This window comes from Pipistrellus hanaki, assembly GCF_964339955.1.
Source record: "Pipistrellus hanaki genome assembly, chromosome: 14".
Taxonomy (NCBI): Eukaryota; Metazoa; Chordata; class Mammalia; order Chiroptera; family Vespertilionidae; genus Pipistrellus; species Pipistrellus hanaki.
The window spans coordinates 49897923-49925893 of record NC_140516.1 but is presented as its reverse complement, the minus strand read 5'-3'; the positions used below and the strand labels follow the sequence as shown (position 1 = coordinate 49925893).

At 42.5% G+C, this 27971-nt stretch overlaps 1 protein-coding gene across 2 annotated transcripts; it reads left to right on the top strand.

Moving 5' to 3' along the window:
• The first annotated feature begins 516 nt into the window (after positions 1–516).
• MCMBP (minichromosome maintenance complex binding protein) lies at positions 517–27888 on the top strand. 2 transcript variants are annotated; one of them, XM_084904474.1, is made up of 16 exons: positions 517–825; positions 9127–9212; positions 10216–10356; positions 10467–10508; positions 12890–12991; positions 14730–14874; positions 16939–17090; positions 18926–19026; positions 19514–19692; positions 19968–20091; positions 21203–21320; positions 22400–22565; positions 23880–24013; positions 24872–25036; positions 26024–26112; positions 26443–27888. In XM_084904474.1, exons 1-16 carry the CDS (start codon positions 768–770, stop codon positions 26567–26569), a joined length of 1929 nt encoding a protein of 642 aa, XP_084760600.1. In that variant the 5' UTR covers positions 517–767; the 3' UTR covers positions 26570–27888. The 2 variants fall into 2 exon arrangements, with proteins under 2 accessions (XP_084760600.1, XP_084760601.1); XM_084904475.1 differs by having other exon boundaries at positions 518–825; positions 19514–19686.
• The last annotated feature ends 83 nt before the right edge of the window (positions 27889–27971 follow it).

Below are 27971 nucleotides of genomic sequence, written 5' to 3'. Positions count from 1 at the left end.
CCCCCTCCTGTTCACATGTCAGACCCCCTCCTGTTCACATGTCAGACCCCCCTCCTGTTCACATGTCAGACCCCCGCCTGTTCACACGTCCTGTTTCCAGCTGAGGAGATTGGCGTTGGCTCAGGCACATTCCAGGGAAAACATACTGAACTTGGCTATTTCCCAAATTTCCTCATTAAAAGATTATCATAGATGTGATCTGGGTGTGCTGACACTGGGGGGGGGGAGGTGGGCGGGCCCTGAAGGCTGCTGCCCCCACTGGTTCCCCGCAGAGGTCGCGGGTCCGGGTGGTGCCTCCGCCCCAGCACGGCCTCGCCAGGAGCTCCCTCTCACTGGCCCGGGAGCAGAGGCCGCCCCGGCTCCGCCCGCCGCCCGGACGCCCGCCCCGCCCCGCCTCCCCGAGGCCGGCCCGCCCGCCCTCTGCCCGCTTCCAAGATGGTGGCGCGGCGCGTCACGTGGGCCGCGGCCGCCCCGCCCCCGCCGCCCCGCCTCCTCGTGCGCGGGGCCGCGCAGCGCGCGCCCGCCGCCCCTTCCGCGCGAGCTCCACCCAGGCCGGCAGCAGCGCTGTCGGCGGCGGCGCCTATTTCCCGCCATTGTGCGAAGTGGAGGCTGAGGGGCCGGACGCGCAGCCTCCCGTGGCCGCAGCTCCCGCCGCCGCCGCCGCGGTCCCCGAGGCCCGCGCCCCGCGTGCCGCCTGCGTGGGAGGGCGCGGCGAGCAGCGGCCGAGCCCTGAGGAGGCGCCGCGGCGCGGGACGCCGCCCGGCGAGATGCCGTGCGGGGAGGACTGGCTGAGCCACCCGCTCGGGATCGTGCAGGGCTTCTTCGGTGAGTGCGGGCTGGCGGGCGGGCGGCGCCGAGTTCGCGAGCCGGGGGCCGGGGCCGGGGCCGGGGCCGGGCCGCGCGGGGCGGCCGCCTCGGGCCACGCGCGGCCCAGACGGCGCGGCCGGCCTGCCCGCCGGCGCCCAGACGCCGGCCCCGGAGCCGCGGGGCCGCAGGTGCCTCCCACCTGCCGGATCCGCCGCCGGCGGGGCGGCCGCCGTGACGCCGCGAGGAGCGGGCGGCCGGCCGGGCGCCGTGATTGACGGCGGCGCTCCCGGCCGCTCCGCCGGCGGCCGAGCCCCGCGGGGCCGAGCCGGGAGCGGGCGGTCCCGGGACCCCGGAGGCCCGCGGGGCGGCGGAGGAAGGCGCTCTGCCCCGGAGCCTGCGGGCTGTTTCAAAACTTCCGGTGCCGGAGCGCCGCCCGCCGCAGAAGTTGGCACTCGCCGCGGCCACACACGCCCTCCCTTTGCGAGATAAGATTTGTTGTAACAGCTCCATTCTCTGCCGGGCGGCCTTAACCCCTGCCTGCCTGCCGCCGGCGCCGCCTCCCGGGGCAGAGCTCCGGGCTCCGCTCCTTCCCGCCCGGAGGGCCGGGGCCCGCGGCGCGCTCCGGGCATTGCAGCTGCAGCGGCCGCCGTGAAAGCTGCCGTCCTGCCCGGGGCGCGGGGCGGGTCACTTAAAGTTTAAGGTTGTTTACGGTCCGCCCGGCCTCCGCACACCTCCCCTGGGCCCGGCGAGGAGGCAGACGCCTTCGGCGCCCCCGGGTGGGATCCCCAGCGCCCGGACCCCCAGCGTCCGGACCCCCAGCTCCCGGACCCCCAGCGCCCGGACCCCCAGCGCCCGGACCCCCAGCGCCCGGACCCCCAGCGCCCGGCTGCCGGGAGGCACTCGGGGCCGGAGCGTGGCCTCCGCTCCTTCCGAGCCTCGTGGGGTGGCGATGGGTGCAGCGGCCAATCAGCGGCCGGCGCTCGGCGGGGCCGGCGGTGGGAAGTGTGTGTTTCAGCACTCTGTCAGCTCCCCCGAATGGGAACTCCGGGCAGTCACCTGGGCTCGCAGGCTGAAACTTAGACGCAGCGAATTAGAAGGGACCCTGGGCAGGCATCTGCGTGGTAACCGGTGAACACTGACAACCTGATAAAACTGTATATATTTAACACCCCCCCCCCTTACACACACACACACAAAATCATTTATCCATCAAGGGTGCTTTGAGGAAGGGGCAAATATCCCTCTGCCAAATCCTAGTAATTGACGTTCACGATACGGGAAACCCTAATTGATATCCAAAATGTGGAGTGAAGGTTAAATCGCATCGTTGGCTTATCTGGGTGCAGACTCACAGAGACTTTATGTGAAAAACCCTTCAAAAGTGTCAACTTTTGGTGCCTAATGGGGGCAGTTCCAGTTACTGATCTTTAGAACATTTACTTATGAGAAATACCTATCAAATCTCTATCAAATAATAAAACCACCTCACTTATTCAGCATAACTAAGATATGGGGAGGGTAATTGAACAAATTAACATTTGTATCCGATTTTGTCTCCAAAGTGTATAATCTTAAGGGGCACATCTCATCATGGTACAGAAATGATACAATTTAGGTAAAACGACTGGCTTTACAGGAGTTGGAAAATTTTGTGAATTGTGGGGACCTGGACCTTGATCCTTCCCTTCCCCCCCCCCCAAGAATAATTTGTTCCTATATAGGGTGTGTCTTACAGAGAAGAAACTAATACTGGGTTGGCGTGATTTTTTAAAAAATTTTTTATAGAGGCTGTTTTGAAGTATAATATATATCTATATTGCTGTATTTTCCTGTCACTTGGGAATGTATTGAATAACTTTATAAAACAGCACTATGGGTATGTTTGTGTGAGAAGTATGTCAGGTGTTAAACTTCTAAACTCTTTCTGGTTTAGTAGGACATTGTTTAAATCCATTCCTCCCCTTGACCCCCTGCATAGGAAAATAATGCAGCAACTTCGTTGTGGTTCATGGCCTCCTGGTTCCACCCCAGCCGGACTCTCAGGCTCACCACCACATTGCCCTCAGGCGGAGCTTTCACTTTGCATTTCTCTTTGACTTTGAGCCTTGCCTTCGGGCCTTCTGCATCAGCTGCATCAGCCTGGTCCCTCCTTCCCATCCCACTTCACTTCCCCGGCTAAATCTTACTCTTCCTTTGGGAACTTAAGGCCTTCTGCTTGAGTTACTCCAGGACCTGTGTGTCCTGGAAGTTAGCACGAAAAGCGCGTTGTTGAAATTACTTGTTCTGGTTCCTTTGCTGAATTTTTTTTTTTAAAATATATTTTATTGATTTTGTACAGAGAGGAAGGGAGAGAGATAGAGAGTTAGAAACATCGATGAGAGAGAGTCATCGATCAGCTGCCTCTTGCACACCCCCCACTGGGGATATGCCCGCAACCAAGGTACATGCCCTTGACCGGAATCGAACCCGGGACCCTTCAGTCCCCAAGCCGACGCTCTATCCATTGAGCCAAACCAGTCTTGGCCCTTTGCTGAATTTTGACTCTGAGCGGTCTTGATCTGTAGCTGCCTTATTTGCGGACATTCCTCATTGCCTGGCATGTGCTTTGTGCATGGAAAGTGCTAGATGGCATTAGCTGAACAGAGGCAGTGGATGGTTTCTGGACACACATCTCAAACTTAAGTCAGTCCTGGCAGGCCTTATATTGATTGATTCAGAGAATTTGTGAGCATGTCCCATATGAATTACTTTTATATACAAGTCCTAGTTCTTTCTTCTTGGCTCAGATAAGAAACTTTGAAATTCTGTGAGTGGCCACTCATAACTATATGAGTCTTCATTTATCTTTGTGAACCAATCTGTACTTTGAATTTGTATTGGCCGTATTATAATTGTTCATGTGTAAAGTTTTTTTTCTGCAAGCCTTCATAAAATGCATTTAATGTTTCAGTTCCAGTTTCTAAAAGACTTTATATGCAGGACATTGAGGTCCTAGGCTTAAGTGAAGACTTGGGAATGCTTTAGTCCAGCAGGTTTCTATTGGGCTCTGTGATGTGCATAATGCTAGTCAGCCCCCCGCTGCCGCCCATTTCGTGATCCATACCAATGTGCTTTCCTCAAGCAAAGGCAGGAGTCTCCAAAAAAGGAAGTTTTGTACACTTTTTTTTTCTTTTAATCATTTTTCATTTAAAAGAAATTTTCTTTATTTAAATTGATTAAAAACTTGAATTAATAGCCACTGTTAATTTCAGAAGTAGGAATGCTTGTCAACTCTGACTTTTATTGTTTTCTTTTTTAATTGTTGGGTGAGTCAAGATATTCATTTTTTATTATACTCAAGGTACTTTGATTATCTCCTACAAAAAAGCAGTGGTATGTGAAGGACGGCAGGAAGGAGTATTTTCTAGTATTTAGAGAATTTAAGCAGTAAGAAAATGGATTGAAAGTTGGGATGCCTTTTTATCGTCACCATGATTCTAAACAGGCAATTAATATCCTTTTGTTTGTATCCACCTTGGATTTCTCCTGCCATCACACCCTGGATAGCCACTGATAAGAAGGGATCTGTTATGAGGCTGTGGAACCCCAAAACAAGGAAGGGTGGCTTGGTATCCAGAGAGACTCCTGAGTGCGTCAGGACTGGGAAACGAGCAAGAATCCAGTCCAACTTTACCTCTTCTCCAGAGCTCCCAAATTCACTTGTTCTTAGTTCAACCCACACTAGTTAGCACTCCCATTTAACCCCAAATTCCAGGGTTAGAGAAACTGTGGGGTCAGGGGTCCACTCCTACACGAGTCAGCTGTGGCCAGAGCACAGCTATGTGACGTTATGTAGGCAGACATGACTACTGAGGCCCACGGGGGGAGGCGGGGGGGCAGCAAAGTGCTCAGAGAAGAATGGATGGGGCAGCTATGGCAAAAGGCATAAATATGTAAATATGCATTTTTAAACTCATTACATAATAACTGGCACATGCTTACGAAAAACATAGTGGTATTAAATGAAGAGTAAAAGTATGCCCTTCCCATACTGAGGTAATCACTTTTAACTGTTTTTGCTTTTAGTTCTTTTTTCTTTGCAAAGTTTTTCATTGAGGTGTAGCTCATAATATTCACCACTTTAAAATTTAAGTTCATTGGTTTTTAATATATTCACGATGGTGTGCAATCACTATCATTGAAATTTCCCCAAAAAGAAACAATAAGACCCAGGATTTCACAGTGAATTCTTATACATACACAATACATAAAACAAAAATTTGATAAACTAGGCATTATCAAAATGAAAAACTTTTCTGCCCTGATCAGTTTGGGTCAGTGGTTAGAGCATCAGCCTGTGGACCAAAGGGTCTCAGGTTCAATTCCCCAGTCAAGGGCACATACCTTCTTTGCACTTTCAATCCTCCACCCCCAGTTGGGGCACCATTTAATGTGTCTCTAACACATCAATGTTTCTTTTTCTCCCTTTCCCCCATCCTTTCCACTCTCTCTAAAAATCAATGGAAAAAATAGTCTCATTGGGTGAGGATTAAATAAATAAAACCTTTTGTTATGCCAAAGATATTTATCATTAGGAGAATGAAAAGATAAGTTATGGTCGGGACCGGTTTGGCTCAGTGGATAGAGCATCAGCCTGCGGACTGAAAGGTCCCAGGTTCGATTCCGGTCAAGGGCATGTACCTTGGTTGCGGGCACATCCCCAGTGGGGGTTGTGCAGGAGGCAGCTGGTCAATGTTTCTCTCTCATCGACGTTTCTAACTCTCTGTCCCTCTCAATTCCTCTCTGTGTAAAATCAATAAAAAAAAAATTAAAAAAAAAGAAAAGTTATGAACTGGAAGAATGTTTTTTGAAAATCATGTATCTCATAAAAGAATTTGTCTCTAGATTATATAAAGAACACACAATTTTAAAAGGGAGCAAAAGATTTAAATAGACACTGTACTAGCTCCTATTAGAACAACTACAATTGGGAAAAAAATAGTGACAATACCCTGTTTCCCCAAAATAAGACAGTGTCTTATATTAATTTTTTCTCCCAAGGTTGTGCTAGGTCTTATTTTCAGGGGATATCTTATCTTTCCATGTGCTAGGTCTTATTTTCGGAGGATGTCTTATTTTCGGGGAAACGCAGTAGCAAGCACTGGCAAAGATACAAACGGCTAGATTCTCATACATTGCCAGTGAGAATGCAAAATGAAGTAGCCGCTCTGGAAAACAGTCATAAAGTTAGCACACATTTCCCATATGCCAGCTCTCCCATTCCTAGGTTTTTGCCTGGAGAAATGAAGGCTTATGTCTACACAGAAACCTACATGCACATGTTTATAGTTGTTTTGTTCTTAGTTATCAAAACTCAGGGACAATCTGTCCAATAGCTAATTGGACAAATTAATGGTTCAGCCATACAGTGGAATACTATTTAACAATAAAAATAAATGAACTATTGATACACGCCTGGCCTTAGAGATTCACTAGGACTCGTGGTTCCATGCTAAGATTTATTACAGCAGTGTAGTGAGGATAGATAGCTGGGAAAAGACACAGATAGAGAAAAAAGAATCCATATGTAGGCTTCTTTATGTTTTCTCCCTGGGAGAGTTCATAGATTGGAAGATGTATTTTAAAAAAAAATACATTTCATTGATTTTTGGAGAGAGGAAGGGAGAGGGAGAGTTGGAAACAGCGATGAGAGCAACATCATCAGTCAACTACTTCCTGCATGGCCCCTACTGGGGATAGTGCCCTAATCAGGAATCGAACCAGTGACCTCTTGGTTCATGGGTTGATGCTCAACCATTGAGTCATAATGGCTGGGCGAAAATGTATTGTTAAGATATTAATTCTCCTTAAATTAATCTATAAACTCAACACTTCTAATCAAAATTTTATATATAGAAGTTAAATTGGTTCTCAGATTTATGTAGCAATGTTGAGGATTAGAATAAGACAACTGGAAGAACTTAACTACCTGATTTTAAGACTTACTATCAAATTATAGTGATTAAGGCAGTATAGTAATACTATAAGGGTAGACAAATAGATCAGTGTAACATAATAGAGAATCTAGAAATAGACTAACAAATACAGTGAATTGATTGTTGACAAAAGTGTGAAAGTAATTTAGTGTTAGAAAGTTTTTAAAATAATGCTGGTTTGACAAGTATAATCCTTTTGGAAAAAGTGGCATGGATTACAGACCTAACTATGAAAAATAAAGAATCTAAGAGAATATCTTTATGAACTTGGGGTTAGTGACCATTAAAGCAAAAGCTGATACGTTGGACTTTATCAACATCAAAAACTCATCAAAAGACAGCATTAAGACTGTTAAGAAAGCTACAGATTAGGAAAGAGCATTTGCCTTACATATATCTGACAAAAGACTTAAATCTAGAATATACAAAGAATTAGTACCTCAGTTTCCTGACCCCTTAAAGCTCATGTGCAATGGCATTCAAATTCAGATGGCCAAGAAAGCATAGAAAATACCCTGTTTCCCCGAAAATAAGACAGTGTCTTATATTAATTTTCTCTCTCAAAGTCGCACTAGGTCTTATTTTCAGGGGATGTCTTATCTTTCCATGTGCTAGGTCTTATTTTCGGAGGATGTCTTATTTTCGGGGAAACACGGTATGATGGAGAGGTCTGTGTGTGCCAAGCAGGACTCCGGGTTGCAAATGACTCAGCTGGTTCTGCTTAAACAAGAAAGACGAATACATGTCTCGTAACAGAATTCATGGGCTAGTGTGTCGGGCTTAATTACAGCCCAGCGGCTAAACTGTCTGCAGGAATCTGGCTCCACTCTGTTTTTCTCTGGGACGGCTTAGCTTTCAGACAGACCTGGGTCACACCGGCAGCTTCCAGACACCTAGTGCTCCACGAACTCGAATTTCTGGTAGTGCTCATCCTCGACCTTACACTAAGTCTAGAGCAGTGACTTTCAACCTTTTTCATCTCATGACACACATCAATTAATTGCTAATACATATTTTTTGCCTGACACACACACAACAGGTATATGTTCATTGATTGCTGGCTGTTTAATGTTTTTATTTGACAGCCAACAATCAATAAGGGAAGAGAGATCAGTGCCCCTGACTGACTAAGTAGTCACGTGCTGCATGTTTTAAAATTCTTGGGACACACTGGTTGATCTGGAGCAGTGGTTCCCAATCTAAGCATCTCTCAAATTCTGACATCCCTCCCCCATGACTTATGATTCCTACTATTCAAAATATGAGCTCCTATCCACGTGGGGGGAGCCTAAAAGGCCATTAACTTGGTCTAAACAAACTTCCAAAGAACATGGCATCCATGAAAGAGAAAAATAAAAGAACGAAAGGACAGCTGAAGTACTGAGGAAGAAATTACTAAGAAATTGTTTTAAAAAATAATATGAAGTGACATGAAAAAATAAGTTTCAAAATACATAATAGAGAATTGAGAGCTTGTTTGGAGGTCCTAGCAGGGGAGCGCAGCTACTCGTATACCCTTGACCGAAGACCGGTCCTCTCCTCTTGGGGGGAAGTCGTCCTCTTCGACCGAGCGCACAGCTTCGGGAGGGACGCACATGGATCGGTGAGGGAGGAGGGGGACACCCGCCTAGCCAGCCAGATCAGCCGAATCAACCCTGGCGATCAATGGGGTGACAGATGTCGCAGCCAGATCGCCCTCACATCCCATAATAGAGAATTGAAATTCATAACTGTCACAATATATATTTATATACTGTATCTGAGGCCCCTAGAATAATAAGAAATGCAAGAAATGTACTGTTAACTCCTTCTTGAATTGCCCCATGTTGGGGACCACTGATCTAAAGCAGCGGTTGCCAACCTTTCAGACCTCACGGACCACCAGATCCAGAGTGTGCCACTTCCCGGTACCTCAGCATGTCTTAGTTCTATTCTCTTTGAAGGCCCAGTTCAATACCACCTCCATCAGAAGCTCTCTCTGAGATTGTTTGGCCTGCATGAGGTGGTGGTGGTGTTTTTTTCCATCTATCACATAGCTTGTCTTTAAGTTCCTTCCACCCTAAGTGTCCTTATAGAACTTAGCAGAGTGCTGGGTATACGATAGGCTTAATAAGTAATGGACAGTTGCTTGATTCTTTTTCTTTTTCGGAATTGTCTAAGGCAGTCCTTTAATTGTCCAGCGATACCAGATCCTTGCAAGCTGGCCTTTGCTAAAGAAGCCTTTTGTACACAGGAGTGACCGCCACTTCCCGCGGGCAGCTTCTTGTCTTGAACATGCACTTACCTCAACAGCCTATGATTCTATAGTGTAGCTTGACATTTGAAAAGTGTATTTGTCTTTCAGCCCAAAATGGAGTTAATCCTGACTGGGAGAAGAAAGTAATTGAATATTTTAAGGAAAAGCTGAAAGAAAATAATGCTCCCAAATGGGTAAGCTTATTGCTCTTTGTGGGGGAAGGAGTGGGGCAGACGGCCAGATTCTCTCAGTAGAGTTGTTATCCATATATAACTTTAAAATATGTAAATTAATGTGTACTGCCTTCAGCTTTAAGTGCTTTAAGTAGATATATATCAAAAGATTTTGGTCTCTTTTACAACTTAAATTTAAAATCAGGCAATTAAATGTTTCTGTATTGGTGCCTCTAGATGGCAGTAACTGACCGTGTTACTTTCTAAAACAAAAAAATTGGTAGTTGTGAGCTTTATTATTTATTTTTAAAAATTGGCATGTACTACTCGTTAAAAATTTTTTAAATATATCTTATTGATTTTTTTTTTTTTTTTTAACAGAGAGGAAGGGAGAGCGATAGAGAAACATTGATGAGAAACATCGATCAGCTGCCTCCTGCACACCCCCTACTGGGGATGTGCCCGCAACCAAGGTACATGCCCTTGACTGGAATTGAACCTGGGACCCTTCAGTCCACAGGCTGATGCTCTATCCACTGAGCTAAACCAGTTAGGGTTAAAAAAAAATTTTATTGCTTTTTAGAGACAGGAAGAGGGGGAGAGAGAGAGGGAAAAAAAAGTCAGTGTGAAAGAGAAACATCAGTCAGGTGCCTCCCACATGCACCTTGACTGGGAATTGAACCTTCGACCCTTTGGTGTGCAGACAATGACCTCCAAACTGAGCCTCACCAGACAGAGCAGCATGTACTAGTCTTAAAGGAGCTCAGTAAGACAAATGCCTTTCCGCTACTTGGAAAGTGTTCACAGGAAATGCATTTATTTACATTGTAGTCAAAGGCCATTACACAGAGTTGGAAGAACTCGGAGGTACTTTTGTGTAGCTGCTATGCTGACTGTGTATTGAGAATATTGGCTTCTTAATGGGGCTGGTTTGGTGCCTGTGTTGCAGTTTGGGTCTGTGTGTGTATTTGAGCCTAATGTTGTATAGACAGACTACCGTACTGATGTGTCATTTTCCTTGAAGGTACCATCACTGAATGAGGTTCCCCTTCATTACTTGAAACCTAACAGTTTTGTGAAGTTTCGCTGCATGATTCAGGATATGTTTGACCCTGAGTTTTACATGGGAGTTTATGAAACAGTGAACCGAAACACAAAAGCACGTGTACGTATGGCTTTTTATCATGGAACTTTCTGTTTATAATTAGTGTATTTTATGGTGTTTTTGAATTAAATGTATTGCTATAATACTGTTATCTTTTGTTTGGGTCTTAGGTCCTTCATTTTGGGAAATACAGAGACATAGCAGAATGTGGGGTATGTATTTTTAAGATCCTTAAAACATTTTTAATAAGAATTTTTTTCTAAGCTTAGAATTCATTGGTTTCTTTTGGTTTATCTTAAATTTATCGTGCGTATAAATAAATCCTAAGAAGTCATGTGGAATGCTTTTGCTCTTTTCTCTGTTATATTTTTGGTCTTCTAAAATCTCTTAGAATGTGGAATGTTATAAATGACAAACTAATTTATTTCTTTTCCTAGTATCTATGTACTTGTTTTAAAAAATTACAAGTTGTGATAATTTCTTTAAAAAATGAAAGTAGATTAACTTAGGGCTTAACACTTGCTTAATTAAATTGGATCAAGTTCTGCTCTCTTTTCCTGGAAGGAACACAGTTTTTAATAAACTTAAGCCTTCTTTGATGAGAGGAAGCACTGGCTGCTCTCTGACGTGTCAGTGGTGGGAAGGTGAGAAGGCAGGATCCAGGAGCAGTCACAGATGTGGAAGGGGCAGGAACTTGTTATAAAGCAGTTACAGTGGAACACATTTTAAACAACTGCTTTTCTGATCATGAGCAACATGCATAATTAAATTCATTGTCACAAAGAAACCTGTTCAACATACCTGGCATTATAACTGGGAACAGCTTAAAATGTATTTCTAGTTTAATAGTAGAAAAAGATTATCAGCATTTCAAAACAGATCCATCAACCTCAGATGTCCCCATATTTGCTCTGTCTGTTTCCCGTGTGGTCCTGTGCGTCACAGCCCGCAGTTGTACATTTTGGGAAAGAAAACAGGTGTCACAGGCGGGGATGGAGGAGGCAGGAGCTCAGGCAGGGCTCAGGAGGAAGGTGGGACCTCGGTGGAGTTCTGGTCTACTGCTCTGCCTCGCAGACTATCCTTGTAAATCAGGTTTTCCAGAGCTTTTTTCACGCTGCGAGTCTGACTTTGCTTACTCAAAGCTCAGGAGATTAAACTTTTCGCAGCATGAAAAAAATAAAGGCTAATCCCAGCCCATTCATTCACAGAAGTTCTTCCTCATTGAATAAAGTGTTCCGGTTCATGGGCCCAATCTGGACAGAAGGACAACCCTTATTTGAAAGGTTGCCGAAAAGATTTTATTAAACAAAAATTTAACTTCCTACAATTATTTAGAGAAATGGACTCATGAAAGATGATTTTTTTAATCTTACACATGATGACCTTCAGGTCTCCCAGGGTAGTTTTGTTCAGAGTGTTTCCATCGGTAAAATGTCTGCCAAGTCTGACAAATCAATTTTCAGTGCTTACTGCATCTCCTGATTTAGGAGCCCTAACTCCCATCTGAGGCTGATGTTTTAGTACATAACTTTTTCTGGTGCCCAGTGATGCAGTCTGACTACAGCTCAGTCATCAGTACCTGGGACAGGAAAATAAAGCAGGTGTGACCGTCCATCTGTGACACTGCCGAAGGCAAAGATAGTCCGTACCGGGTGGCTAAAGTGGCATACGTAACAGCACCGTACCGGGAAAAGGGGACTTCAGGCCTGGAAAGAAACAGAAAACCCTGCTTATACACATTATCTCAGGCTCAAACCTGATGTCTTTTGGATCCTCTTTTTTCCCCTCTACAAAACTAAATATACATCTTTATTTTAAGAGGATTTTTTGTACTATAAAATTATGTTTATTAAAGTAATTTTTAAATGTTACATATTGGGTCCTTTAGCACTTTCTAAGCACATATGAAATAGAGACTATGCTTTTTTTAGGGAATAATAGCTGAGTCTTGGCTCGCATCTCAGAGCTACCTCGTAATGAGCATTTCCTTAAATTCCTTTTATATAGGCTGATTCTGATTTTTTTTTTATGAATGAGACAGTGGGGTTACCATGTGCTTTGTCTTAAAAAGATAAATAAATAAAGCACCCTGTTTATTAAAAGGATTTAATTTTGCCAAAACCAGTTTGGCTCAATGGATAGAGCATCAGCTTGGGGACTGAAGGGACCCGGGTTCGATTCTGGTCAAGGGCATGTACCTTGGTTGCGGGCACATCCCCAGGGGTGTGCAAGAGGCAGCTGATCGATGACTCTCTCTCATTGATGTTTCTAGCTATCTCTCTCTTCCTCTCTGTACAAAATCAATAAAATATATTTTTTTTTAAAAAAGGATTTAATTTTGTAACATACAGGGTGCTGTGTATTTTGATTTGAGGGAAGGTAGTGTATTGATTATTGCTCGTAAAATTATTTTTATGTCAGTTTTCTTTTAAAAAGTGAGTTTAGATTTAGTTGGCTGCTTGTTAATTCAGTTAACGCAATGAAATAATTAACTATGGTTTTATAGTAAATAGCATAAAAATGTAGTTGCTAAGTTAAAAATTGTTTTGTTTTTCTTAATAAACTTTTAAAAATACTTTTGTGTACATCACAGCCTCAGCAAGAAGTTGATTTAAACTCTCCACGAACTACCACTTTGGAAAGACAGAATTTCTATTGTGTTCCAGTGCCTGGGGAATCCGTGTGGGTGAAAGAAATATCCTTTATCTGAACTTTCTTATTATAGTCCTTGATTATTTTAATTGAAAAGACCATAATTTAGATTGAGTTTTTAAAAACTTAGTCTTTTTATCGCAGTGAAGCTAACTGGGAGAAAACAAAAACAAACAAACAAACAAAAACAACCCAGTAAAGCAATCTAAGTATTCATCCCTGAGAAATGATAAAATTGGTACATTTCTATAGTGAAATACTGTTAAAATGTTAAGGTAGATTTAAATATATTGAAGAAGAAGAAAAGAATGAGTACATGATAATTAAGTTGAAAGTTTTAAATTGCAACTAATTCTAATTTTCTTAAGGGAAAATAATACATTGGTTCTTTTGAGAGGAGATTGTGGAAACTCTTCATCTCGTTTTTATTTTCTTATTTGAAGTTTCAGTTAGTAATGTTTTTAAGCATAGTTTATATACACTGAAATGCATAGGTTTTAAGAGTACACGCCAGATATCCCAGGTGGAGGGTGTGCAAGAGGCAGCTGATCTATGACTCTCTCTCGTAGATATTTCTAACTCTCTCTCTCTCTCCCTTCCTCTCGGTACAAAATCAATAAAATATATTTAAAAAAAGAGTACACGCCATTGATTTATGTCTCAAAGTGAATAACTTGTGCCAGGAAGTTCCCTTCTGCTTTTTCTAGTCACTATTCCCTCCCTCGCAACCACTGTCCTGCTTTTCCACCACAGCTTCCTCGTGTCTGTTCTTGAATGTCAAAGCTCGGTCTGAGATTCGTTAAGGTGAGTTTGGAGTAGCCTTGCTGCATGGCACTCAGTTCTTACTCGTGCCATGTGCTATTTCTGGGTCTCACCTAAGTGCCCGGGATGTTCAGTGGGGTCCAGTTCTAAGTGTTATGCAACTTCCAGAACCTTCATTTAGCTCCTAGCCAACCAGCAGCTGTTCTCTGCTAGACCTCAAGGAATCCACCCTTATATACTCAGCCAGAGACCCAGATGGAACCTGCACAGATTTCTGGTTCCTCTTCTGTCTCCGCAGGGAGCTCCTTCCCCTCCAGTCCCCGTATGCAATACCGTAGCTTTTTATACCCATAGCCCTGAACTGTGTTGTCTCTACCCAGCAAGAGATGGGTCTCCACTTCTTTTTTGTTGCGATTTAGAAAATGTCCCCTAGAGGGAGATGGGGATAAAGTGGAGTTCACCGCTATATTAGTCAAGGATCATAACCTTATGCTCCCTGTTGTCTAATGATAGACAACAGACCTAACCGGTTTGTCTCAGTAGATAGCGCATCAGCCCACAGTCTGAAGGGTCCCAGCTTCGATTCCAGTCAAGGGCATGTACCTTGGTTATAGACTCGATCCCCAGCCCTGGTTGGGGCATGTGTGGGAGACAACCAATTGCTGTGTCTCTCTCACATTGATCTTTCTCTCTCTCTCTCTGTCTTTTCCCCTCCCTTCCACTCTAAGAAAACCATTGGAAAATGTCCTCGGCGGAGTGAGGATTAACAAAACAAACAAAAAAGAGAAATAGCTGCTTCATGTCTTTTGTCCAGTTTTACAATTCTTTACAGCAGCAGTAGTAGGGGGCATAAATTAAGCTTAATAGTAGCCTTTCATGACCAAATCTGGAAGTCCAGCCTTTAAAAAAATTTTTTTATTTTAAGCAAATTGCCAAATTAGCAATCTTTTATTAGTCATATAATTAACTTACGTTAATCCTTAGTACATAGTGGTCTTTTCCTTAACCTTTTGTTTAACGCCTATATTAATGCAAACCAAGCTCGAGTCAGTCCTTCAACATCTTACACTCCCAGTCGTCACAAGAGGAGTTATGAAGATGATGAAGACATGGACCTGCAGCCTAACAAACAGAAAGAGCAGCATGCGGGTACCAAACAGACAGGTAGTGTATCTCCCAAGGAGACGAGAAGTTGAAAATTTTCTAACGGCATGAGGGAATGTCAGAATTGGTATATCATTATTGATTTCACCATAGTTTTTATGCATGGTGAATTTCTTTATTATGCCAGGTAGATAAGTTTGTCTTTATTTCTCCTTTTATGTTCAGTTATTTTTCTTCAGCACCTTTAATTAGAGGGCACGTTAAAGAGAGAGGAAGGAAAACAAATTTAATTTATTGATCTCTGTATGATTGGGTCAAGAGGGCAAATACAAGTCAAGTTTATAAACAAAAAGTTACTAATGAATTTCATTTAACAATATATTATTCTCGTATTTTACTAGAGGCCCGGTGCACGAAATTTGTGTGTGCAGGGGGGAGGGGAGGTGTGTGTCCCTCAGCTGGGCCTGTGTCCTCTCACAGTCTGGGAACCCTCGGGGACAGTCAGACATCCTTAGTATGGCCTCAGAGTGGGCCATCCTTAGTATGGCCTCAGGCTCCCACCACCGCTGCTGCGCCTGCCAGCCACGAGCCCGGCTTCGGCTGAGTACCGGGAGCGCACTGACTGCCAGGGGGCAGCTCCTGCATTGAGTGCCCCCTGGTGGTCAGTGTACATCATAGAGACCAGATGTCCCGCTGTTCGGTCAATTTGCATATTACCCTTTTATTATATTGGGTAAGTTCATATTACTGTCTTTCCTTAATGCTAAGGAATATTTTAATGTCTTCAAAATTTTAATGTTTTACAGTAAACATATATAAATGTAGTATTTTTCTCCACCAACCCCAAATGGTTATTGAAATTAGTGGTGTATCATAACAATAAAGGGTAAAATCCAGGTCTTTGGTAATGCTTTTCATTTAAGCAATTGGTTCTCATTTCTGCTTCTTGTCTGATTGTTTGAATGTCATACTGCCGGGCTTTTAGTTTTTTATTTGAGTACAGTATTTATGTAAAGTTTACTTGTTGGTTTCTAGGCAATCTTTTAGGCTATAAATAGTTTTAAACTTTTTCTGAGGTAAGTGTGGATTCACAAGCAGTTGTAAGAAATAATACAGAGAGATCTTGTATACTCTTGACCCATTTCCGCCAGTGGTAACACCTTGTATAATTATAGAATATCATTGATACAGTCCATTGACCTTGTTCAGAATTCACATTCTTTACAGGCATCTGTGTGCGCATATTCAGTTCTTTGCAATTTCATCACAGCATACATTCATGTGCCCACCACTACAGTTAAGATATGGGACAAGTGGTTACTTGACTTCTCATATTGCCCTTTTATAAGCATGCCCACCTCTCTCCTGCCTCTGCTGTCCATCCCCAAGTCCTTAACCGCTGGTAACCACTAATCTATTCTCCATCTCTATAACTTTGTCATTTCAAGAATGTTATAAAAATAGAATCTGACAGTAGGTAAACTTTGTGGATCAACATTTTTCATTCAGCAACATTCCCTGAGATCCATCCAAGCTGTTGTGTGTCAGCAGTTTATTTCTTTTTATTGCTGAGCAGTATCCTGTGGTGTGGCAGGCTATATGTTGATTCTAATTAGTTATCAGCCCTAAACCGATTATTTCCAGGCTTGAGCCCCTCTTTTAATCATCTTGTATCCCCAATCACTGGTATGATTCCTGGTACATAGTGGATGTGAATAACTGCTTGGTGAGTGAGTTTATTGCTCTGGTTTAATCTGCTTAGAAGTAGGAAGCTGTTCTACCAGGTGGTTCTGTTGTCAGAGGCCATATATGCCTTCGGTCAGAGATGTCGAAGGAACCATCTTAATATTAACTTTTAAAAATACTTACCCTGGAATCTGATGGGGGGGATTTGTTGCCATTTGATTGTAGAAGAAACAGTGACTAAATTTTCCAGATTATAATAATCTGTGTTCTACTTATAAGTCAGAGAAAGGGCTTTGCTGATATGTGTTATTTCCTTAAAACAAGTTTGTGAGCTCAGGAGCATCTTTCTATCAAACGGGAAACGCTCCTGAGGAAGGGCCTTTATCTGCAGGCGGCCCTAGAATGACTGAGTGCGATGCTTGCTTCCCTCTGACGCAGGGAGCGGCGGCGGTCTTCAGGGGTGTGGCGAGCCAAAACGTCTGGAAACTGAAGCTTCTGCCGGACAGCAGCTGAGCCCCCTGAACCTCTCGTCTCCTTTTGACCTGAACTTCCCACTGCCAGGGGAGAAGGGCCCCGCGTGCCTTGTGAAGGTAAGCTTTCACACACATGTGCTTTAATGACACCTCTAAGCGAGGACCAGAACCCCAGTGTTTCTCCTGCTGTACTTATAGTGGGTTTCCCCTATAGCGGACTTTGACGATTATTAAAGACCATCATGGTGTACAACTTTGAAAGTTGTTTTTTTTATAGTGAAAGACCTCATGGCCAATCTAAGTTTTTGTTAACCTTTTAACCCTGTTTTTATGTTTCCCCGTCTTTGATATGGGCAATAGATTTTGAGATTATGCATGTTTCTGTTTTGTCGATAACCATCCTTTGGGGAAAGCCTCTCCTTTGTAGTGTGCTATGTTGAAAACGTGTTGGTCAGGGCGTCAGGGTTCCTCCATTTTAATTAACTTACTCGCTAACTAGAAGAATGACTTCAGGCAAGCACTGCCTCTCTTGGCCTCAATTTGTGAAGCAAAGGGGTTGTTCCTCTCTCTAAAGTTATGATATTGGGTCGGCAACTAAGTAATTGCGGGTTTCACACATATATGGCTTCAGTTGAATTTTTAGGTTTGCAGACGTAGTACAAATGTAAAACACATTTTGTATTTGATAGTTGGCTATTCAGCTGTTAATCAGTAAAAAAAGTTTTTTGATCTGTTTTGTAGTTTTTGTTTGGCGTTCGTTGAAAAATGGAAAATCAAAAGGAACATTTTCGTCATATTTTGCTTTTTTATTTCCGCAAAGGGAAAAACGCATTGCAAGCTCATAAAAAGTTATGTGCTGTTTATGGTGACGAAGCCTTAAAAGAACGGCAGTGTCAAAATTGGTTTGCCAAATTTCGTTCTGGTGATTTTACACTCAAAGATGAAAGACGCTCTGGTCGTCCAGTTGAAGTTGATGACACCCTAATCAAAGCAATAATCAATTCGGACTGTCACAGTACAACACGTGAGATTGCAGAGAAGCTTCATGTATCACATACATGCATTGAAAATCACTTAAAACAACTTGGCTATGTTAAAAAACTCGATACATGGGTTCCTCACGAACTGAAAGAATCACAGTTAACGCAACGCATTAGCAGCTGCGATTTGCTAAAGAAACGTAATGAAAATGATCCATTTTTAAAACGACTGATAACTGGCGATGAAAAATGGGTTGTTTACAACAATATCAAGCGGAAAAGATCGTGGAGCAGGCCAGGTGAACCAACTCAAACAACATCAAAAGCTGATATTCATCAAAAGAAGGTTTTGTTATCAGTTTGGTGGGATTACAAAGGAATTGTCTACTTTGAACTCTTACCACCCAACCAAAGGATCAATTCTGATGTTTACATTGAACAACTAACGAAATTAAACAATGCAGTTGAAGAAAAGCGGCTCGAATTGACAAATCGAAAAGGTGTTGTATTCCATCATGACAATGCAAGGCCACACACATCTTTGGTCACTCGGCAAAAATTAATGGAGCTTGGTTGGGATGTTTTGCCACATCCACCATATAGTCCTGACCTTGCACCATCTGATTACTTTTTGTTTCGATCTTTACAAAACTCCTTGAATGGTAAAAATTTCAATAATGATGATGATGTCAAATCGTACCTGATTCAGTTTTTTGCTAATAAAAACCAGAAGTTTTTTGAACGTGGGATTATGATGCTGCCTGAAAGATGGCAAAAGGTCATTGATCAAAATGGGCAATACATTACAGAATAAAGTTATTTAGTTCCATGAAAAAATTGTCTTTGATTTTCTTTTAAAAATCCGCAATTACTTAGCTGCCGACCCAATAGTATTTATTTCACGACCAATACCTTCTGCTTTGTCGGTGTTACTTAGTCCTAACAACACGATGTCATGTGGCCTCTCATTAGGTCTATGAAGATGGGGATTGTTTCAAAGTGAATGATGTTCTTGAGTTATATGGCATCCTCTCTGTGGATCCCGTGCTAAGTATACTGAACAACGATGAAAGGTGAGTCTTTTCTTTTTTTTTTTTTTTTATGACTGATAATTAACAGGATAGAATAGAATGAATAATAGATACCTGATGGCTTTCAAGAAAAAGGTTTCTGAGATCTTCTGTGACATGTGATGTTCCAGCTGGTAGCTCAAGAAAGTCTGTTTTGAAATGACCTAGTGAGTAGACAAACGATATCCCATTGAGTCAGGTGACAGCATACCAAGTACAAACGCTACTCTTCTTGGAGTTAGGGATGAGTGCGTTGTACCATAACATGACCCGCCCAGCCTGAGATGTGTGAGGCAACGAAGGGGTAGCCATTTTCCCTTTTGTGTGTGTGTATGTGTGTGTGTGTGTGTGTGTGTGTCTGTGTGTGTGTTTAAAGATGTACAGGTAAAACTGTTCTTGGCTTGAATTCTCATTTTTTCCCAAAGATGTACGTTATTGTTACATCTCTGAAACGGGCGTATCAGAGCTGAAGCGCTGTCCCTCTCCGCAGGGACGCTGCGTCACTCCTGGACCCCATGGAATGCGCAGACACGGCCGAAGAACAGAGGGTGCACAGTCCTCCCGCCTCGCTGGTGCCAAGAATTCATGTGGTTTTAGCCCAGAAGTTGCAACACATCAACCCATTGTTGCCGGCCTCCCTGAACAAAGAGGAGAGCAAAACCTGTAAGTGTAAGTGCCAACGCGGGACCCAGATGCCCCAGTGTGACGTGTGCCCCAGGGGGCCGCCTGTGACGTGTGCTCGTGGGGAAACTGAGTCAGGTTCTTGTTGGTGAGGATGGCCACTGGTTCTTTGCCCCATTATCCTTTAGGTTAATTCTCTTCATTAGAGTCTGGACAATATACTGACTTGGAGTGGGTTTTGTTCCGCAGTTACCTTTTTAACCTGAAACCCTCGAGAGGAACTGCTGTGTTTATTCTAAATCAGGTCTCCTTTCCTTCTCCAGTTGTTTCAAGCTTCATGTCCGAATTGTCTCCAGTCAGAGCAGAACTGCTCGGGTTCCTCACGCATGCCCTTTTGGGAGATAGTTTGGCTGCTGAATACCTGATATTACATCTCATCTCTACAGTGTAAGTGCTATGTTCCTGGTGGGGATGGCGAGAGCTGGTGCTTTGTTGAAAGGGGGAAAGAGAGGAAGGTTTCTGAGGATTTCATCATCACGTGGTTTTCATTTGTAATGAATGTTAGACCAAATTAACCTCAGAGTCCTTTTTCCATCTCTTCTCAGTTTCACATTGAGCATTTTGATGTTCTTTTTAAATTTAAGGGCCAATCCTATATAATAAAGAGCTGATACGCTAATTAGACTGAACAGCAGAGCAACTGTCCGGATGAGGCTGCGAGGGGCAAGCCCCTTGCACGAATTTCATGCATTGAGCTTCTAGTATCAGATAAAGGACCTGGCTGATGAGTAAAATGAACTGTCTTATCCTTTTTGCATTTTTTTTTAAAATTTTTAAAAAATATATATTTTATTGATTTTTACAGAGAGGAAGGGAGAGAGACAGAGAGCTAGAAACGTCGATGAGAGAGAAACATCCACCAGCTGCCTCCTGCACACCCCCTGCCAGGGATGTGCCCGCAAACAATGTACATGCCCTTGACCGGAATCAAATCTTGGACCCTTCAGTTTGCAGACCAACGCTCTATCCACTGAGCCAAACCGGTTTCCTTGTCTGTAAAATATTTCATTGTAGATAGTTGTACTGTTTCCCTAAATGTTAGGTTTTCCTATTTTTTCTCTATTCTGAACTACACCACAAGTAAACATCTTTGTGCTGTAAGTCCCTGCTCGAATAGAATTTGACACAGTGATATGTAATGGTTGCAAACACAGACTCTGGAACCAACCACCTGTGTTCAAATCCTAGCTCTTCTACTTCCTGGCTATGTACACTCGGTCATGTTACCTACACTTTCTCATCTGTTAAACAAAGGTAATAGTACCTACTTCAGAGTGTTTGGGGATTAAATGAGAAAGCATTTAAGCACTCAGAACAGTCCCTGGCACTTAATCCGCACTCATGTAAGTATAGTCTGTTATTTTTATTGCTGTTACTCTGATAAATAAAATAACTTCAGAGGAATCTATTTTTAGTGATACTGTAAGCTAATTTTTCCATGTTTTTTTGGTGGAAATCACCAGGGTATCTTATTGGTTAATATCTTCTTCTTTTCTAGATATACAAGAAGAGACGTTCTTCCATTAGGAAAATTTACAGTTAACTTGAGTGGTTGCCCACGGAATAGCACCTTCACAGAACACTTGTATCGAATTATTCAACATCTTGTTCCAGCAGTAAGTTCATTATAAATACATATTACAGATCTGAGCACACTATCAGCCCAACTATTTATCTTTGAGGTTTAATAGATGTCTTTACCCGGAAGCAAAACCTGCCGGGCTCTATAACTTAAAATGTGCTCGCCCCTAACCATTCACTTTTGTGGCCTTAGCAGCAATTTCTAGAAATGTAACAGCCCAATTGCAGTTACTCTCACAAAATTGTTCTCAGTTGAGGCCACTGTGCGTGTGGAATTGGTTTGCTTCTTGTGCCTCTGAACACTTGCCTCTTTACACCTTGTTCACGGCAGGCCGAGGCTGAGTAACGGGCTCATGTGGGGCGGGGCCATCTTCGGCTCACAGCCATCTTTGTGTGGACCAGATGCTGCTCTCAGGGGGGTTTGCTTGTGTCTGTAATGTGGCCTCCCTCGTTTTCTCTGACTTCAACAAAGCCAAAGTACAAAAATGCTCTCCATTTTAAAAATATACTCTATCTCTTCCTCGACACCCTTCTCCCGCACCGCACACCCGCCACAGTGCTGCCGTTCAGGCGAGGGGGGGAGAGGAGCAGAGTGGAGTGTGGAGCGGGTGCAGAGGGCGGTGCAGTGGTCGGCTCAGAGGGGTGAGGAGGCGGCTGCAGCCGTGGGGCCAAGAAGGAGACTCAGCGCCTAGCACAGCTCAGTGTGCTCTGCTCTTGGTTTTTCTTGAAACAGTTTGTTCAAGAATCTGTAGGGTGTGAAGGGATATGATTTAAATTCAGCGAGTGCATCTCCCCAAATTGATGGGTAAAGAAGCATTTTATTTTCCATTTTGTTGCCCTGTGCACGTAAGCTGCTGGAATTTGTTTTTGGTTCTCTGGTAAAATAAGAATCTTCAAGAATACACAGCAAGACAGTTGAGAATAAAGCAGCTCAGAGTCAGTGAAATTCTTATTTAGGAAATAGATCATTGTTTTGCTTAAAAGGGCTCAAGAAACCATGAGATTCCTCTTGCGAGTTGATAGGTTCCTTCCATATAAACACAGTGTTTAACTCCAAATGTTTTCTTAAAGCAGGAAACTTAGTTCCTTACTCATTAAAAATTTCTCTTTGCAGTCTTTTCGTCTCCAGATGACGATAGAGAACATGAACCATTTGAAATTCATTCCCCACAAAGACTATACGGCCAATCGCCTGGTCAGCGGGCTCCTCCAGCTGCCCAGCAACACGTCCCTGGTCATCGACGAGACGCTCCTGGAGCAAGGCCAGCTCGACACCTCAGGTGCGTACGTGGGCGCTTCCCTTCCCTCTGCAACCTCCTGTCAAAGCCAGGTCTGTGATGACTTCTTAAAAGAATAACCGAACAAATTCACATCTCAGAAATATTTAAGGTAAAGGCTTGCCATGTAAATTTAATTAAAGCATATAGTGCAAGTTGTGTACATCAACTATGTGTTGTTATAATTACATGGAAATTTACAGTTTACACCAAATTAACAATGATAGAACAATTAGTGAATAGCTTCAAAGATAAAAAGAGGTTTTGCGTTTAGTCATATATTACCTTTAAAAAAAAAAAGTGTAGAAAAGATGTAATAAAACTTTTACTGCCCAATATAAAGTTTAAAATTTTTATTTCAAAGCATCTCTGAAAAAATAAAAAGTTAGTAGATCAGATGGTTTGCACTAAGTCCAGTTAGAGAGCATTATAAAATTACAAGGGCCACGCTGGTGCGGCTGAGCTTCTACCCAGGAACCAAGAGGCCACTGTTTGATCCCCGTCAGAGCACATGCTCAGGTCGTGGGTTCAGTCTCCAAGAGTGGCATGCAGGAGGCAGCCACATATGATGTTCCTCTCATCAATGTTTCTATTTACCCCTCTCCCTTCCTCTCTCTCTAAAAATAAAAACATATGCCAAAACCAGTTTGGCTCAGTGGATAGAGTGTCAGCCTGCGGACCGAAAGATCCCGGGTTCGATTCTGGTCAAGGGCATGTATCTTGGTTGCGGCACATCCCCAGCAGGAGGCAGCTAATTGATGTGTTTCTCATCAATGTTTCTAGCTATCTCTTTCCCTTCCTCTCTGTAAAAAATCAATAAAATATATTTAAAAAAAATAAATAACAAAAAATGTTAAAAATAAAAATAGAATTAAGCAGATAGCTTTACCTGTGCTCAGGTAACATGATGCTGGTGATAAGTTCAAGAGGAAAAGGTAGAATTAGAAACAGTGTTGACTGGGTACACACACGGCAAAAGTAGATGGTAGCAAATCAATAAAACTCCGTAACCTCATTCCTGTGGAGAAGGATAATTTCAGTTCTGCCATCCTGTTTTAGCCCTCTGGAACACACCACCTAGAAAGTAATCATACTTAATTGGGCACCTATGTTTTGCCTAATTGCATACCAGATGCTAGGTATCAGATATCGTGGGAAGTATTACCTAATGAACACTTTGCGTAGTAAATTGGACAGTGCCTTACATACTGTTTTAAAGCAGAAGAAACCTCGTGTCTTATAATCAGTGTCAGTAAAACTGATTTGTTTAGGTGATTAAAATCAAATGACTGAAAAGTTATTTTCCTGCTTTTCTAGGTGTGCATAACGTGACGGCCCTGAGCAACCTAATAACTTGGCAGAAGGTGGATTATGATTTCAGTTACCACCAGATGGAATTCCCTTGCAATATTAATGTTTTGATTACTTCGGAGGGGAGATCACTCCTACCCGTACGATGAGTCATTTTTAAAGGGAGGGAGGTTATATTGGAAATATATTTATATGTTTTTTGTCTCTTGATTACTGCATATTACTAAGTTAAACTTGTTTCGAAATTGTAGCTGCTGATTACTAATAAGGGAATTATTTTGTTTCTGCCTTGGGATAAAAACTTAGATCTATGAAGAATCAGTTATCAGCAAATCACAAGACAAGCGAAAAAAGCTGTTGGTATAGAAGTAGAGGCTGTCAGTAACTTGCCTGATCCACACCCACACCTTTGTTCTTCCCGCCTCTGTCCCACTGACTTCTGCCAATCTGTGTGAGAAATATTGTAGAGTTCCTTTAAAGTGTTCCTGATCCATCTGATGATGATTTTTTTGCTGGACGGTGAAATGCTCTGGTAAATCGTCAGTGTGACTGACAGCTCTTACTAATGGGAAATACGCTATTCCAAAGGCATCACGTTTCTCTGTATGATAGCGTTCACCTGTGGTTTGAGAAAACTACCTGTGAATGAGGATGAAATGCCCTTGGTAAGCTTTCCGTGGGAAAGAATGATTAATATATGGAATGCATATTCTATGGTTAAGAAAACATCTGAAACCTTTTAATTAGCTGCTTTTCAGAGGCTGGCTGCCTTAGATGTTTGCTGATACTGGTGAGGAAACAAGTAACCAAGAAAAGGCCAACTTTTGTAATTATTGTTGAGGTAGATATAGTGTATAAAAATTAATGTAAAAAGTGACACCCCCCCCCCCCCCATAATAAATAGTATTTTTAATTCTCTTAGGAGCTGGTAGAGATGATGCATCCATTCTGAAATTTTAGATTAAGAACTTGGAAAATACTGTGCACTTTCTCTTCAGGCAGATTGCCAGATCCACTTACAGCCACAGCTGATTCCACCGAACATGGAGGAGTACATGGACAGCCTTCTCTCAGCCGTGCTGCCCTCTGTGCTCAACAAGTTCCGCATTTACCTGACCCTGCTGCGGTTCCTGGACTACAGCATCTCTGACGAAATAACCAAGGTATGTCTGGGAGTGGAGTATTTAATCAATTTACATTTATTGTATTTACTGATAGGGTAATTTTGCCACTTGTTTTCTATATCTTTTTGTTTGAAATAGATATTTCTAGTATACAACTTTAATTTCCATGTCTTTTATAATTTTTTTCTTAGTAGTTGCCCTGGGGGCTACAGTTAACATCTTAACTCTTAACTGTAACCATCATTTGGAGATGAATGCCAATTTACTCACAGTAGTACCCAAAACTTTGCTCCTTTACAATCTCATTTTCTCCCTTTGTGCTTTATTATCATTCCCTGTTTTTCCTTTTAAGGAATTTGGTTAGCCAGTGCCTGCAGCAGCCAAGAATGTAATAGCTTGTGACTTTTTTTAAATGCCCTGGGAGAAGAGGCTGTTCACACTGGGCAAGCCCCACATCCGGTTAAAGACAACCTTACAAATGGGTTCTTCCAGGAACCACCAGTCAAAGGCTGACCCTTTCTGAGTGGTGCTTGGGAAGCCTTCCAGCCCCGCTACCCTCTGCAGTGGTTGCCAGGCTGGCCATTCTCAGGCTGCCTGGGAGGGGGTGAGGATGGGGAATGGCAAGTAGATTCCTCAGAGCTCGGTGTTCTCACTGCCGTTCTTAAGTAATGTTCCTCAGACTGCTGCAAGCCTCTGGCTAATCTCCAGCATTTTGATGAAGCAGATTTTGATCATTTTTACTAGAGTTCTTATTCCCTTTAATGGAGAGAATTTTCTGAGGTCCTTGCTCTGCCATTTTTACTGACATCATCTTCCCTGTATTTACAGGCGTGTTTGCCTGATCTTGTTTGGAATACTTGCATCAGTAACGTCATTTGTGTAGATTAAGTTTGATTCTCAGTCCTTTCATCCATGTTATCTCATTTGTCTAAAAAGCACGGCTGACTTCATTTTTACACCAGTGCAGGGACCATGTTAGTTTCCTTTTCCCAATTAAATGCAAATGGCATTCCCTCTTTGATAAAGGCGGTTGAAGACGACTTTGTGGAAATGCGCAAGAATGATCCTCAGAGCATCACGGCTGACCATCTCCACCAGCTGCTCATTGTCGCTCGGTGAGTGGTACTAGTCCATTAATTGCTTAACATAAGCTATGAATAAAGCCCCTAATTTATTTAGTAATAGCTGAGGTAGACTTTTAAAAATAGGAATGAACTTTTTCCTTTTAAAAACCTTTGTGAAGTGGCTCATTGAAAATTGCGTTTGGCCAGTGATCACTTCAGTGGAAGCAGGCCTGCTTCTCAGAGTGAGTCATCTCCCACATTTGACTTGAAGGATTCCTTTGTAGAAGCCTGACTTGGTTCTTGACTTCTTTGTGGTCCTACCACAGATCTTGTCTCCTATTCCTAGGTCTAGACTTAAATTTGTTTCTTATCTCAAACCAGGTTTCTGTCTCTCAGTGCTGGTCAGACAACACTGTCAAGAGAACGATGGCTAAGAGCAAAGCAACTCGAGTCTTTGAGAAGAACTAGGCTTCAGCAGCAGAAGTGTGTGAATGGAAATGAACTTTAAACATCTGATACCTATTGAAGAGTAAGGGGCAAATTACAGCCACATTATTGCAAATTGCAAGTATCATTTATACCATTGTTTTGTAGATACTTTGTATTAAAAACCAAGGACTTTTCCTGAAACAAGCCTGGTAACACCTGAAGTTTATATAATATCCAGTGAGGGCTTTTACCTTACTGATTTTATGGAGCTTTTGGAGTTTGTTTTATAATTATATAAATTAGTAACAATGTAAAAATTGTATTTGATATTAAAAGTTTAATATTGATAAGATAACGTTGCTGCTTATACCATTTCCTTAGCTGAAGCTAAGTTATAGGCCAAACTCTGTTCATATGAAAATCGTTGCAGTTCCATTCAGGAATTGTTCACTTAAGATTTTTTACATCTTTTCAATTAACAGCGGATCAGAATGTGTTTAGTGGTCAGATGTTTGGGAAATGATACTGCAGAATTTCACATGATTTCCCAAACATTTGGCCACAGAAGCTTTCCCACCCCCTACTTAACAGTTGTTAATCTGCAAAAAAATAGTCTTTAATGTGGCAGTGGTTCCCATACTTTTAGAGTTCATGGACCAGTAATATTTCCCAAAATTTTGGGATGGACAAAGATGCCGTTATCCAAAAGATCAAATCACTGTATTATTACATTTTTTTCATGAGGACAATTTTAGAACAAGATTGTCCTGTAAATGGAATAAATGTAGCTTTTTGGAAAAACACTCCATTGTCCTTATTTTTCTCATTTCACCCCAGCACATTTGGGAGCCACTGTTTTTATGGCACTCACTTGAGGAGAGTAAAACAGTTATTTTTTCAGAAAGGACCTCTCTAGAGAAAGGTTAATTCTTTTTGGACTTTATTAGATCGGCACTGTCTGCTGAGGAGGCTTTCCCCAGACCAGTCACAGTTCTAACAGGATTGTTCATAGTGTCATTGTGGCTCCCAGAATGTTTGGAGAGGTTAGAACATCACTTAAGCTGTGGTTACATATAATTATTTTTAGTCAGTGAGTTACCTAGTTGGAAACATTAATGGTTCAGTTAAATTATTCCTTAAATTCCACCCCCAAGTCTAAACGGACATGGTTAGCCAAGGAAGCAGGGTCAGCCTTGAAAATGAAGGAATTTATGATGCCTAGCAAACAAGTGAAAAGCATTAGTTGTTTTAACTTTTCCTAAACTCAGATCTATTTTTTATAAACTAATGTAAATTATCAGTTTATATTTAGTATTCTAACTGGTTTTCATTTTTATAACTGGTAGACTTTTAGAAATGAAACCTCACCTGGGTTTGTGGTAATAAAATTTAAGAGTAGATTAGCTACGGTGTGTTTCTTGTGCCAATGTGAATGGTAGTTTACCAAAGACAAGTTACTGAGTGGCTTGGTCTTGCAGAGA